Source organism: Martes martes, assembly GCF_963455335.1.
Source record: "Martes martes genome assembly, chromosome: 16".
Taxonomy (NCBI): domain Eukaryota; kingdom Metazoa; phylum Chordata; class Mammalia; order Carnivora; family Mustelidae; genus Martes; species Martes martes.
In genome coordinates, this window is record NC_137904.1 from 21,002,492 (window position 1) to 21,017,554 (window position 15,063).

Here is a 15,063-nt window from a genome sequence, read left to right on the forward strand (position 1 = left end):
AGAACAAGCCCTGTGGCTGCCACCATCCAGCCAGGCCAGCTGCCAGGGGTTTGGGCTTGGCCAGTGATAATGAACGCTTCCTACTTCACACTGCCTTACAGTTTACAGAGCATGGGCACGCCACATAGTCTTAGGGGACCTACACAGCCTGATTCATTAGAATCCCCTTTTACAGACCCTGGAAACTAAGGTTCAGAGGACCAAAGACTCATTTGATGTCAAAGTGCCAGAACCAGCCCCGGAGACCAGGTCTTGACACCTTCTTCCCATCATGCTGCTCTCCAGGGCCTCCAACACCCAGTTATGGAGGTTGAGAGGGAAGAGAACCGGGCAGGTGAACCGTCCCGCCTTGCCCTTCTAGAGGGTTATAAGGAAACGTCTCTTTTTTCATCAGATTGATCTCTGCATACCCTGCTGAAGTGGGGGAGTTGGTGAAAATAAAGAATGGAAACTAGGTAATGATCTCCAAGCCAACTGAATGGAAGTGCTGCAACAGATTTTCCACCGCTGAAAGAAACATCAGACTTCCCAAAAAGTTCACTGTAAAATGCCCACCCAGTTATTAAGGAAACAGGATTAACACTGTGGACAGGAGAGAACTCATTTGCAGTCACATGGAAAAGCAGGCTATGACTGGAACAGCAAAGTGGAGAAGGGAAAGTCAACAGGACAGAAATTCAGGGCACAGGAAGGATTCCAAGTTGGAAGCAGCACACTTTATACATATTTATAGAAGGTGTCTGGCACAGCCCAGACATGCTAGGACCCTGCTGATGAGCAGGGCTGTCTTCAGGCACTGGTCCCTTCGGTGGTCAGGGAAAGGGCCAGGGGTGCAGGGGAAACACTGCGGGGGGCCCACGGCTCACGGGCTTCCTGATTCCTTCCTATCGTCCGTTCTGTTTTCTGTCAACAGTGAGGAAATACACCCTAGCAAATGACATCCAGTAATGCTTTAATTAACTGTAGTACTTCATGCTCCAATATGCACCAAGAAATCACTTCCAGATGGGGGAAATGAAAGATATTTACACAAAACGCAGTCCCTTTATTTTAAGGAAACTGATACCTCCCAAAGGTAGGCAACTTTGAGGGTCTGAGAGGATATCTATTTTGATAAATCCTAGAATGAGACTGGAAATTTGGATTTGCTATATACAGTGCAACACCGACTCTTTCTGTGCTCCAGCTTTTCATGCGGCCATGTTTCCAAGGTTATTGTTTAAGGGGCCCGATGCAGTTCTAATGATTTTATTTTTAGAAATCTGACTTGGAGTAGACAAGAAGTGTGAAACACTGGCTTTTACCGTCAGCAAGTTAGTTATTTTGGAGATTTCTCTTCCTAGGGAGAGGAATTACATTTCCAGCTGTGACCTTTTGGCATTTTCCCTAGCATTCCGCAAACAGGGAACCAGGTTTCCTTGTCCAGCAGCAATCCAGGAGCAGCGTACAGCCCCACATCAGGCAGCAGCCGCAGACCTGCTTGCTCGCCCCATTGGCCCCACAACTGTCACCCTGGTCTTTGGCAGTCTGCTCTCAGTCCCGTTTGATCTGCACTGAAGAGTCATCCTAGGCATAAGACCAGGCACCTTTTTCTGGGGGGGCCAGGCAAAGTCCTAGGTACTAGTTCTTTGTTCCTTAAGAGAAGAAGGGGAGTGGTGACAATTTCAATTCCAGAACTGAACCTGGAGGTCAAAACACTCTATCCATTGTGGTTCCTGTCTCACTGTTATGATCCAAACAGAACTTTCTCCAGCCTAGGCCCCTCTAAGCCAGCCAGCAGGAAGTCTGTCCATAATAAGAACAGCAGCTCTTTTTCAGTTATAAATGATCAATATTTATTTTACCCACATAAAGTGGCTTCAAAGTTTTTTTTTTTTTTTTTTTTTTTTTAAGGACTTAGAGAAAGCAGGGAGGGGGGAGAAATGGGTACCGTATCTAATTTTATTGCAGTGGTCTTTAAGGGTAAACATTATAATAACTTCTATGCCAGGCCCCACTCCAAACATACTGATTCAGAATCTCCAGGCAACTGTAGGTGTAAAAAGGGCCTCGCATGATTCTGACACGTACCCTCAGCTGAGAAACACGCTGTCTTTAGAGGACGGATATGCAGCATTCAGACCCCTTCAATGAGGCATTTAACATAACTCCTCCTGACATCTGCTGGCTCCTTGGAGATTCCTGACAACGTAATAAATCAAGAAAGCAACTTCCCTGGCTGTGACCACCAACTGGGGGAAAACAGCAGCTTGACATCTCAATGTGTTATGGAGATGTCCAGAAAATGACTCTTCAGGAATGAACCAAGAAGAGAAGTGTGCGTTGATAAACACCGAGAGTGACAAGAACCATGTGGAGCCTGCCGGCTTCCCCAGCTCCCCAGGTTGATGACAGATGGCCCAAGTGGTGGTGCCGTTTGTAGATGGGCCCATTGGCCCCTTTCTAGAGCAGGAAGAGAAGGTTAACCTCCATTAGTACGGGCGGAAGGATGTCACCAGAGCAGCACGACAGTTCAGTCTTGCCTGGCTGCCGAGCCCCTAACCCCATGCGTGCCCAATGCCCTCCCCACGCTATCCCCCCTTCCCTTATTTAGGGAGCTTTTCCTGAGAGCTCAGCCGAGGGCTGCACTTTCTTCTCCGTGCTGTTGAGTCATGAGATGCTCCACACGTAAGAGTCACACGGACAAGCAAGAGAAGCCTGGAAGCTGAGGAAGAAACGAGGCCCCGGATGATGGACTGAATCTGGGAGGAGGTTAATGGAGAGGCAAGGGCACTGGAGAACAAGAAGGGGGGAAATGATCAGTTCCTGGTCTGACTTTCAAACCTTAAAGTGCCCTCCTGTGTGGCTATCATAAGTTTTATGGATTTTCAGGAAACTTCCTCTATCCTGAAAACTCATTTTTGCGTGCTATTTGATATCCCAATTTTATCTTGAGGCCTGTTATGTGCATTCTCTGTAAAGAGCTCCTCCTTCCTCCTTAGCTCTCTCCCCACCTGGCGAGCAACTTGTTTAGAATTCCTGAAGAAGGCCCACACCAACAGCGGCAGCCCTGAGGCTACGGTCATGTGGAGCTAGAGCTCCGCCCCCCGCAAGCGAGCCTGGCAAATCAGGGCAGCAACCGGCTACCCTGCCTGTTCTCGCGCTGCAGGACGATGTGAGGACTGACGCAGTTCTAGGAGGCAGTTCTCTTCCGCCAGGCTGTGCTGGCTGCACGCCAGTGGACAGGACGGGCAGGCCAGGGGTCAGGGTGTGTTCCGGGCTGGGGCAGGCTCCGAGCAGGTGTTTAAGGCCAACATTCTGCTCCTAAGGTATCCATGGACCTGGGTTCTTTCCTGATAGTAATAAAGTCATAGGTCACTCTGGCACTTCACATTGCTTTTGTTGTTTCAGATCATTCTGGAAAGTAATTTGGGTTTGAAAATAAATAGGCAGGAAGGGGATTAGAGGGCCCAGGCCTCCTGCGCTGTCCCACAGCTTCATCTGAGGAGAAAGCCTAGGACAAGTTTTTCTAGGAAAATGTCCTAGTTTCTCTTCACAGAAGGCCATCCCTTCCCTAGAAGTCAGGAGCAGGGTGGGGATAAAGATATGGAGAAAATAATCTGCTTACATCATGCAGTGAGTGGACAGATACAGGTCTACCCCCAGCCCTAAGCAAGGAGCCCTACAGCACAGAGGACACACAGAATATTCCCAGGTGAGAGACAGTGGGAATTTCTCTTAGACGTATACAGACAGGGGACTGTGGGTTATGGAGAAATGTGAAGAACGCACTGGCCCAGTCACGACAATTATGTACCAGGAAAATGGACCTACAAGGAAGAGTGCTCCTGCCTCCACTGCCTTTATAAGGCAAGGCCAATGTCCTCCACCTGTTTTCTGCCACCTCCTCCAGAGGCAAGCCCACGGAGCCGAGAGGACAAGTCTTGGGGCCTGGCTGCAGAGGTAACCTCAAACAGCAGCAGACAGAGGAAAGGGTGGGATCCAGGCTTTCTCACCCAAGCTGCCTGCACAGGCACAGGAGACGGGGCCACAAGCCAGACGATGTGACTGCAGAGGTGGGGGAGTGAGGCTGGTGACAATGGGATGGGTTGAAAGCAGCCCAGGAACACAAGTGGACTGTGGGGCTCTTTCGCCCACCGCCGCCTCTGCTGTAGGAATCTGGGATCAACTAAGGAGACTTTTCCTCACACTGCCCTTGCTTGGCTTCTTGATCAGGACGCAAATTAAGACAGCTCGTGGGCAAAACTCATTAACAACCCAAATGTCCCAGGAAGTTTCAAGACAGATGATCCGAGAGTCAGGGGGAGCACAGGAGAGGTGGGGGGGTGCTGAGCATCACGGACCAGGGGACAAAAGTGCCCTGTGTCTGCTCCTACAGTCTCTTTTTAATCAGTTTCTCTAGTTTGCGGATACGCGAGGACTCCTGTTCTGGTGTTGGGGCCAGTAAGGACAGGGAGCTGGAGCCTTCTGGACCTGAAGGCGGCGTGGGGAGCCTCTGGCGTAGAAGCTCCAGCATGCTGCTCTGCTCGCTTCTCTTCAGCCCCTGATTGAAAGACAAAGGAGGATAATCATGAAATCTGGCCCCAGAAAGGCCTGGGGGGAAAGCGCAGCAGAGGGTTGTGCAAATGGCATAATTACTCCAGGTGGATGATGAACACTTTATTGAGGGCAGTTACCAGCCCAGGCCAGGAGCAGCCCAGGAGAAAAGCAGAGGAAGGAAAAACAGATAATAGGAGCAAGAGAAGGGGTCGAGAGAGAAGGGACAGAGTGTGGAAGGGTACTACTCCTTCCCCACTGCATTCCTTCTGCTCCCAGCCTCCACGGTGCCATGGTCCTCGAAGGGGCACGGAGCTAACAGTGGCATCAGAAACTTATTCAGCCTGGGAGCTTTCTCCCCAGAACACTTCTTAGAATCTGGTTTGCAGCATGGGGTCAGGCAGAGGTACTTTGAGAGAGCTCCCCAGGACCCCATGTCCCAACCTCCTCCCCTCCCCACCCCAGTTACGAACCAGAGTGTGACAAGGATGTGTGAGTGTGGACAAAACAACTCACTGAACTGACCTTCATGTCCAGTATCTTCTGGAAGGTTTCTGTGTTGCAGTCTGTAAGGAGTTTGATGTAGTTGTCAACAAATACCACCAATGGTTCGTGAGGAGCCATCACTACCTACCGGGGGAGAGAGACAGGAGCAGGCCTGCAGGGGAAGTCATGACTGGAAGGCGGATGATCATTTTTTCCCTACTTGCACGCTGACTCTGAAATGGATTCTGCAAGATCTCCTTAAGCGACAGCAATCCTGAGCTCAGAAATGTCCCGATGCCGTATTTCATCTCCAAATTCAGTGACAGCATGGTTTTTAAAATTTGCTAAATCACAAATATCACCTGGATTGCTTTTTGAGTACAGATTTCTATGTCCCCCTCCTGAAGACTTTAGCTCAGAAGGCCCAGGCTGGTTCCCAGGCGATTTTTACATATCGGGACCATTCTGTGAAACACCGTGTTAGAGTCTCCTGTTTTGAGACAGGGGTTCACGATACCTGCTCCTTCTGTCCCGAGGCACCTTCATCCCTGAGGGATGGGTCGCAAAAGTCATAAAGCTAAGTGGGTTATGGGGCAGCTGGGTGGCTTAGTCATTAAGTGTCAGCCTTTGGCTCAGGTCATGATCCTAGGGTCCTGGGATTGAGCCCCACATCAGGCTTCCTGCTTCTCCTTCTCCAGCTCCCCCATGCTTGTGTTCCCTCTCTCACTACCTCTTTCTGTCATAAATAAAATCTTTAAAAAAAACACAACAAATTAAATTTTAAAAAAAACTAAGTGAATGAGGACAAAAAGACAAAAATCCCAAAGCTGCCTCACTCTTCAAGACTTAAAATCTGAACTTCATTTAACTATATTCATTTAAACTATTGATTAATATACAAACAGAAGGAAACTAATGGCATTGAGAGCCTCAAATTCATTCCTCTTTGGTTTTGGAATGCAGTGTCTGATTTTCTTCCTGCCATGGACTGGTTTTGTTGTGAACTCCTGAGAATGAACCACAGCGGGACAAGGACCCGTTCACTCAGACATTCCCTGCAGATAGCTCGCAAGCTGAATGTTCTCCTCCCCGGTGGGTAAGCCAGCTGTGTGGGTGAACCGACGAGGCTGCTTCCGACTTCCTGAGGCCAGACCCTCACCTGGTCCCATGGATGTCTCAGGTGCCATAGCTACCTTCCACTCCTGCCATCGTTTGAGAGTCATTCTGTTTGGGAGACAGACCTAACGAGCCTGCAAGCCCTGCTTTTTTTTTTTTTTTTTTTTAAAGATTTTATTTATTTATTTGACAGAGAGAGATCACAAGTAGGCAGAGAGGCAGGCAGAGAGAGAGGAGGAAGCAGGCTCCCTGCCGAGCAGAGAGCCCGATGCGGGACTCAATCCCAGGAACCCGAGATCATGACCCAAGCTGAAGGCAGAGGCTTAACCCACTGAGCCACCCAGGCGCCCCAAGCCCTGCTCTTTTAGGAACACTTCATGATAGTTTCATTTGTTCTCCAGGCTTCCCCTCTCCTCCGAGAGCCCCTCACCCCCCTTTTCAACAAGGGCAGGTGAAAATCAGATGCAGGTGCTCAAGGCTTCAGACATTCGCAACATCATCACCCACATATAATAATTTGTTACATGGGGCTTTAGAGAGCCCATTCGCTGATTAGATTCAGTCCCTGAAACATCTGTTTAGAGTTCCTGTAAAGTCGCAGAATACAGAAAGCTGAAGAGGTTTATGGGGAAGGGAGTAACTGACACCTGGGCCGGAAAGTCCTGCTGAGAAGCAAAGAGATCCTTGGCTGAGACACTGATTGACGGCGACAACCCACCTGATTTCCAATCTTGGCCAAATCCTACTACAAGAGAATCCCTTTACAACGAAAAATTCATTTGTCAGAAAGAATTACTGATCTCCTGAGTAACTGTCTATTGACTTTCAATAGTATCTAATGAGGTCAAAATCTAGTTCAGCTAAGGAATGTGGACAATCCCTTGGGACTGATAGGGACAGACCCTAACCTGTACTTTCAAAACCAGTACTACTTGGAATAAGCCACCAGATAACCAGCCCCTTTTAACAGAAACCCCAAGGAAGACATAAGCCCCACCTTAAGTATCATTTCTGCACGGGTCATGCCTTTCACAACAATCTTGGTGTAACTGGCAGGTGCTTTCCTCACCACCTGTGAGCCAATGGAAGGTAGATCGAGCAGGACCATCTTCAGGGAATGGGTGTCCAGCAACAGCTGTGGGAATGAAGCAGCATATTACACAACCCTTAGTATACCTATGCTGATTAGTAACAGTTTCCTGATTTTAAATGTAATGCACTGGAGAGAATTTTGAAAATAAAAACATTCGTTACAACTCCTACTGCCCAGGAAAAAACAAGGGAGACACAGTTAAATGTGGTATATCCCTTTGAAAGCTGGTAAGAGAGTAGATCTTCAATGTTCTTACCACAAAATAGAAATGGAATTATGTGACAGGATGGAGGGATTAGCTAATGCTGCAGTGGTAATCATTTTGCAATATATAAATGTACAAAATCAACACCCTGTACCTTTATACTTACACAATGTTATAGGTCAGTTATATCTCAATAAAGCTAGAGAAAAGATGTAGTAGAATTCCTGCCGGTCTATGTGTGTGTAGACAAAACTAAACTAGAGGGATGCCTGGGTGGCTCAGTCATTGAGTGTCTGCCTTCAGCTCAGGTCATGATCCTGGAGTCCTGGGATTGAGCCCCGCATCAGGTTCCCTGCTCAGTGGGAGGTCTGCTTCTCCTTCTCCCGTTCCCCCCGCCTGTGTTCCCTTTCTCGCTGTGTCTCTCTCTGTCAAATAAAAAAACAAAACAAAACTAAACTAAACTAGAGGGGTGCCTGGGTGGCTCAGTCAGTTAAGCATCTGACTCTTGATCTCAGTGTCATGAGTTCAAGCCCCGTGTTGGGTTCCACAGTGGGCACGGAGTCTACTTTAAAATAAATAAATAAATACACCCCCCCCGCCAAGTTAGAATCACAGTATACATACAGTTTTATATTAGAATCATAGTATATATACAGTTTTATAACCTGGTTTTCCCAGTTAATATATGAAGTTTTTTGTATTTTATTTTCCCATCTTGGCAGTCTTAAAAATTATTATTATTTTTAAAAAAAATTTTTAATGATTTTATTTGAGAGAGAGAGAGAGCATGAGAGGAGAGAGGTCAGTGGGAGAAGCAGACTCCCGAACAGGGATCCCGAGGTGGGACCTGATCCCAGGACCCAAGGATCATGACCTAAGCCGAAGGCAGTCGCCCAACCAACTGAGCCACCCAGGCGCCCAAAAATTATTATTATTTTTTAAAGGTTTTATATTTCTGAGAGAGTGAGAGACAGAGAGAGAGAGAGACAGATCATGAGCAGGGGGAGGGGTAGAGGAAGAAGCAGTATCCCCACCGAGGAGGGAGCCCGATGTGGGACTCCATCCCAGGATCCTGAGATCATGACCTGAGCTAAAGGCAGACACTTAATGACTGAGCTACCCAGGCGCCCCTTAAAAATTATTTTTAATGGCTACTTATACTCTATGGTGTGTGTGTACATAACTTTATTTTAATTTACTTACTTATTTTTAAGATTTTATTTATTTATTTTAGAGACAGAGAGAGAACGAGCATGGGGAGGAAGAGAGAGGGACAAGCAGACTCTGCACTGAGTGTAGAGCCCGATGTAGAGCTTGATCCCACCACCTAGCTGAAATCAAGAGTTGGACATAGGGGTGCATGGGTGGCTCAGTGGGTTAAAGCCTCTGCCTTTGGCTCAGGTCATGATCCCAGGGTCTTGGGATCAAACCCCACATCGGGCTCTCTGCTCAGCGGGGAGCCTGCTTCCTCTTCTCTCTCTGCCTGACTCTCTGCCTACTTGTGATCTCTGTCTGTCAAATAAATTTTAAAAATCTTAAAAAAAAAAAAAGAGTTGGACACAAATGACTGAGCCACCTAGGCACTCCTAGATTTTTATTATTATAACCAATGAATGCTGTGGCGAACAACTTTGTACATACTAATTCTAGGTCTATCAAAGGCATTTCCTTAGGAGAGTCTTTAGGACAGATCAAAGGATAAGGACATTGTAAGGTTCTTGATACAGATCTTGAACTGCTTTTCAAATGGAATGTGCACCTATTCACGTATCTAGCAGGAGTGCAGGCTACACCCTTCCTCATCAGCCCTGAAGACGGTCATAAAATTCTTGCTTATTCAACAGGCACAAAATGGTAACTTGATATATACATAAATTTTGTTTTAAAAGATTTTATATATTTATTTGACAGAGAGAGACAGAGAGAGAGAGGGAACACAAGCAGCGGGAGAGCGGGCTTCCAGGCGAGCAGGGAGCCTGATGCAGGGCTCGATCCCAGGACCCTGAGATCATGACCTGAGCTGAAAGCAGATGCTTAACCGACTGAGGCACCCAGGCGCCCCTAAATTTTTTTTTTTTTTTTTTAAGTAAGCTCTATGCTCAACCTGGGGCTTAGACTCATGATCCTGAGCTCAAGACCTGCACACTTCACCAACTGAGCCAGCTAGGTGGCCCAGTATTGCTGTATTTTTAATTTCTCTGATGTTAGTGAGGATGTAGGAGAGAAACCAAATTTAAACATCAGTATCTTGGTAACAAGATACAAGTCTGCCTTTTCCTTCCTTTGTTCCTTTGTTCCTTCTTTCCTTCTGTTCTCTGGGATGCCAGCTGTTTGGAAGGATATTAACTTTCCTGATTGCATACCAAGTGTTGGGAGAGATGATTGGAATGTTTCATCTCATTTAATTTTTACAAGAGCCTCCCCTATAGGCATTTATTGTTCCCATTTATAGATGACAAAATCAAAGCTCTAGAGATTGAATTAACTTGCTGATGAAGGTGTGTCACATGATGGACAGGTGCGCTGGATGATGAGGTGGACAGGACACTGTATCTCTGTTTCCTGCCGCCCGGATACATGCTGTGGAACAGTGTTGGCTTCAAGTTCACACTGTTTCCTGCTGACTCCACATGCACTGTTAAGCAGCTGTGCTGTTGGCAACCAGGTGGCAGGGAAATGGCTGAAGCCTCAAAGGGCATATACACTCTGGCCTGTTCCAACAGTTTAGGAGAAGAGAATCACATACCCACCCCAGGTGGCAAAGGGTGGCAGTCCTACTGCCACCACTGCTCTGATGGTGAAACTTTTTTTTTTTTTTAACATTTTTAAAAAAAGATTTTATTTATTTGACAGAGATGCAAGGGGCACGGCAGGCAGAGAAAGAGGGAGAAACAAGCTCTCTGCTGAGCAGAGAGCCCAATGCCGCGCTCGATCCTAGGACCCTGGGATCATGACCTGAGCCAAAGGCAGCTGCTTAACCGACTGAGCAACCCAGGCGCCCCTACACAAATGTTTCTAACAGGTTTATTCATAATTGCCAAAATTCGGAAGCAACCAGGATGTCCTTTAGTAGCTGAATAAACTGTGGTAATGGAATATTGAATTTCAACACTATGCAGAAATGAGCTTTAAGCCATGAAAAAACATGGAGGAACCTTAAATGCCTACTACTAGGTGAAAAAACCCTGTGTGATTACAACTACATGATCTTCTAGAAAAGGCAAAACTATGGAAAAAAACTATGGTGGCCAGGAACTGGGGGTGGTGGTGGGATAGATGGGTGGAGCACAGAGGATTTTTAGGGCAGTGAAACTTCTCTGTATGACAGCATAATGATGGATACATGTCACTATAAACTGAACCCACAGAATGTAACAACAAGAGTGAACCATAACATAAACTACAGACTCTGAGTGGTGACGGTATGTCACCTTAGGTGCAGCAGTTGGAACAAATGTAGCAATCTGGGGCAGGCCATTGCTAATGGGTGAGAGGCTAAGCTTTTGTGGGATAGGGAAGCATATGGGAACTCTCTGTACCTGCTCTTCGATTTTGCTGTGAGCCTTAAACTGCTCTGAAAAAATTTAAAGCCTCGATTTAAAAAAAAAAAAAAACCCGGCAAGGAAGCTACACGAAGGAAAGAAGAATGCCATGTGGTAGTGTGGCTAGTCAAACTGTCAGTCATTCAACTATTAGGGCATTTGGGGCTCTTCTTGGTTTTCAGAGATGAAAATTCTTAACTCTCCCAGTATCTGTTTTTTGAAAAGGCCTTGGGCTTACAGTCAAATACCTAAGTTAGGTGCCTGGGTGGCTCAGATGGTTAAGCATCTGCCGTTGGCTCAGATCATGATCTCCAAGTCCTGGGATCGAGACCCATATCAGGTTCCCAGCTCAGCAGGTAGTCTCCTTCTCCCTCTCCCTCTGCCTCTCCCCCAACTTGTGCTCTCTCCATTTCTTACTCTCTTTCAAATGAGCAAATAAAAAAAATCTTTTTTTTACTTTTTTAAAAGATTTTATTTATTTATTTGACAGAGAGAGAGAGAGATCACAAGTAGGCAGAGAGAGGCAGGCAGAGAGAGAGGAGGATGCAGGCTCCCTACTGAGCAGAGAGCCTGATGTGGGACTCGATCCCAGGACCCCGAGATCACGACCAGAGCCAAAGGCAGAGGCTTAACCGACTGAGCCACCCATGTGCCCAAAAAATCTTTTAAAAAATTAAATTAAACTAAAGTACTAAGCATAGGAGAGATGAGGTTAGACTGCTTGAGGCCTACATGAGGAGCCCAGCATCAGAACACTTCTCAGAGCCCACTAGAAATGATCACTGCTCTTGCTCCGAGGGAACCCAATACATGCCTCTGAAGAATAAGCATGCTAAATCCCAGGTAGATTAAAAACCTAGATATGATAAGAAAAACTTTCAGAAGAAAACAGATTATTCTTCTTACTTATAGATAGAGAAGAATGGGAAACAGGACAGATCAAAAAATCTATTACCTTAAAATGAGGCTAGATCAAAAGATACAGAAGCAAAGGAAAAACACAAATCAGAAAAGGGTATCTGCGATATTGGTAAAGGAACAGTATTCAAAATATATAACAATTCCTACAAATCAGCAACAATAAAAAAGGCCAGCAAAACCCCAACAGTAATAATAACACCAACAGTGGGGCAAAGATTTGAACAGGTAATTCACAAAAGCAGAAACTCAAGTGCTCACAAGGCATCTGAAATGATACTCAATGTTATTAGTGATCCAGTAAATGAAAATGAAGGCTACAAGCTATATACCATTTCATGATCATCAGATCATGATGATCATGGGAGATCATCGTTTTACAAAAGTAAAACGATTGATACTACCAAATGTTGGCATGGATATGGTGCAATGAGATTTACACTTGTGGTAAGAGTACAAATTAAAGCACTTTGGGGGAAATCCAGTAATGTTTTCCTACCTGGGGATGTCCATAACCCATAACACAGCCCTCACACTTAACATCCTTCAGTGAAATTCTTGCCCACATGAAAAATGCTCTCTGCATCCACTGTTTGTAAAAGCAAAAGACTGGAAACAATCTAAATGTACATCAACAGCTGAATGATAAACGAATGGTGGCATATTCGTGCAACGGAATACGATACTGAAATTAAAATGAATGGATTCAAACAACATACATCAACACAGATAAATCTCAATAAACTGCTAGGCAAAAAAAGCCAGCTAGGAAATGATATGTATAGTACCGTTTATATAAAGTTTTAAAATGCAAACAAAAATCATATAATTTGATTATATGATTTGATGGAACATACCAAAATACACATGGGAATGATAAAAATCAGAATGAGAATAATGGTTACTTCTGGGCATGGAGGGAGGGGAATGGCTGGCTAGGGCCCACAGGGGGCTTCAGTAATAACGGTAATGATTTACTTTATTAAAACAATAAAGCAAATGTGGGAACATGTTAAGATTTGACTGAGCTAAGTGTTAAGCCAGTATTCTTGATATTAGTTTCTACACTTATGTTAACTGGGAACACTTCTTCTTTTTTCTTTTTCACTCTTTCTCTCTCTCTCTTTTAATATGCTATTTGATGCCTGGTAAGGATTCAACTTTAACTTCCATGCAGCAAATTTTCAGAGCCTTGTCAAAATCAAAGCCGTGTCTTAGCATTATTTGTTGGTGGGAAAAAAGTGATTATGTTTAAAAACATATGGGGATACTTCCCACTTTTTCTGTACTTCCTACTTCCCAGAGATATATTATATGCATAAATAATTGTATGGTCTTAAGTGACAGGGAGAGTTTTGAATGAACTTGACATAATTCTTTGGGTCTCCTCTATCTTGAGAGATACGCTATTTTCAGTCCCTGGTCAATCACAATAAAATTCTGTTCTCACCAGACATCTGTACAGATGGAAACCTCAGTCTCAGGTTTTACAAAAAGCAATGAGGTCAGAAAAGGCAAAAGCCAGTCTGACAGCCTTTGCAGCTGTCTGTGGAAAGTGCAGGTGAAAGGCTCCATTTATCATGAAAATCTGCTGGTTTTCATCTCTGAAAGCAGCTAATAGTTCATCTCCTTAGGCATGAAGCATTGGGCAAGAGGTGGCCATCAGCCAAATTTGAGCCTCAGAGAAAACTTTTGGGGTGGTATAGCTTATGTTGTTCGTGTGTTACTGGGGTACAAGGTGGCCAGCATGTTGTGTATGTGGAAGGTCATCACCCAGATGTGGAAAGTTTGAAGAGTTCATCTCTTTTTCTTTTTTAAAAAGATTTATTTCTTTGAGAGAAAGCGAGCAAGTGAGAGTGTAAACATGAGTTGGGGGAGGGCCGGAAGGAGAGGGACAGAATCTCAAGCACACTTGACCTATTGAGTGTGGAGCCCAAGGTGGGGCTTGATCTCATGACTCTGAGATCATGACCTGAGCCGAAATCATGAGTGCGACACTTAACTGACTGAGCCACCCAGGCAACCCCGGAGGGTTCGTTTCCTTCCTTCCTTCCTTCCTTCTCTTTCTCTCTCTCTTTTTTTTAAAGATTGTATTTATTTATTTGAAACAGAGAATGCACACAAGCAGGCAGAGTGGCAGGCAGAGGGAGAAGCAGGCTCTCTGCTGAGCAGAGAGTCTGACATGAGACTCATTCCCAGGATCTGGGATAATGACCTAAGCCAAAGGCAGTTGCTTAACCAACTGAGCCACCCAGGCGTCCCTGGGGAGGATTCATTTCTTTTTCTTTCTTTCTTTTTTTTTTTTTCTTCTTCAGATTTTTAACTTATTTAACAGAGAGAAGCACAGCGAGAGAGGGAACACAAGCAGGGAGAGTGGGACAGGGAGAAGCAGGCTTCCTGCTGAGCAGGGAGCCCAATGTGGGGCTCGATCCCAGGACCCTGGGATCATGCCCCGAGCCGCAGGGCATGAGGAGGATTTATTTCTTAGAGTCTCCTATAGGGCACCTGGGTGGGTTGGTCGGTTAAGTGTCTGACTCTTGATTTTGGCTCAGGTCACGCTGTCAGGCTTGTGAGATGGAGCTATGCATTGGGCTCCATGCTGGGTGCAGAGCCTGCTTAAGATTCTCTCTCTTCTTCTACCCACCCTTCTTCTCTTAAAAAAAAAAAAAAAGAAAAGAAAAAAGCCTCCTACAAATCTTGGGTGGGGGGCATCATGACTATCACTAGTGATGAAAACCTTAAGAAGATAAAGGCACATTCCTAGAAGGTATCTATTTATTTAGTAAATATTTATCCATTTATTTGAGAGAGAAAGAGCACGAGAGAGTGGGAGGAGGAGCAGAGGGAGAGAGAGAATCCTGAAGCAGATTCCCCACTGAGTGTGGAGCCTGATGTGGGGCTCCATCCCAGGACCGAGATCACGACCTGAGCCAAAAAGAGTTGGCTGCCCAACCTACTGAGCCACCCAGGGGCCCCTATTTTTCACCTTTAGAGCTTTAATCCATCTGGAATTTTTAAAAATCAAGATATAATTCGTATAGAATAATAACATTTACCTTTTGAAAGCACAATTCAGTTTTTAGTATATTCACAAGGTTGTGCAACCATAACCATTATCTGGTTCCAGAACATGTCATCATTCCACAAAGGAACCCATACCTCTTTGC

General features: G+C 45.5%; 1 protein-coding gene across 1 annotated transcript in view; it reads right to left on the reverse strand.

The window, feature by feature from the left end:
- Positions 1–1,890: 1,890 nt before the first annotated feature.
- Positions 1,891–15,063, reverse strand: part of VPS53 (VPS53 subunit of GARP complex) — a 135,074-nt gene continuing 121,901 nt past the window's right edge. The window contains exons 20-22 of the mRNA XM_080826206.1: positions 7,136–7,273; positions 5,062–5,166; positions 1,891–4,543 (exon numbers count right to left, since the gene is read on the reverse strand). Of these exons, the coding sequence (XP_080682332.1) occupies positions 4,373–4,543; positions 5,062–5,166; positions 7,136–7,273 (414 nt within the window). The 3' untranslated portion in view covers positions 1,891–4,372. The remainder of the gene's footprint in view (positions 4,544–5,061; positions 5,167–7,135; positions 7,274–15,063) is intronic.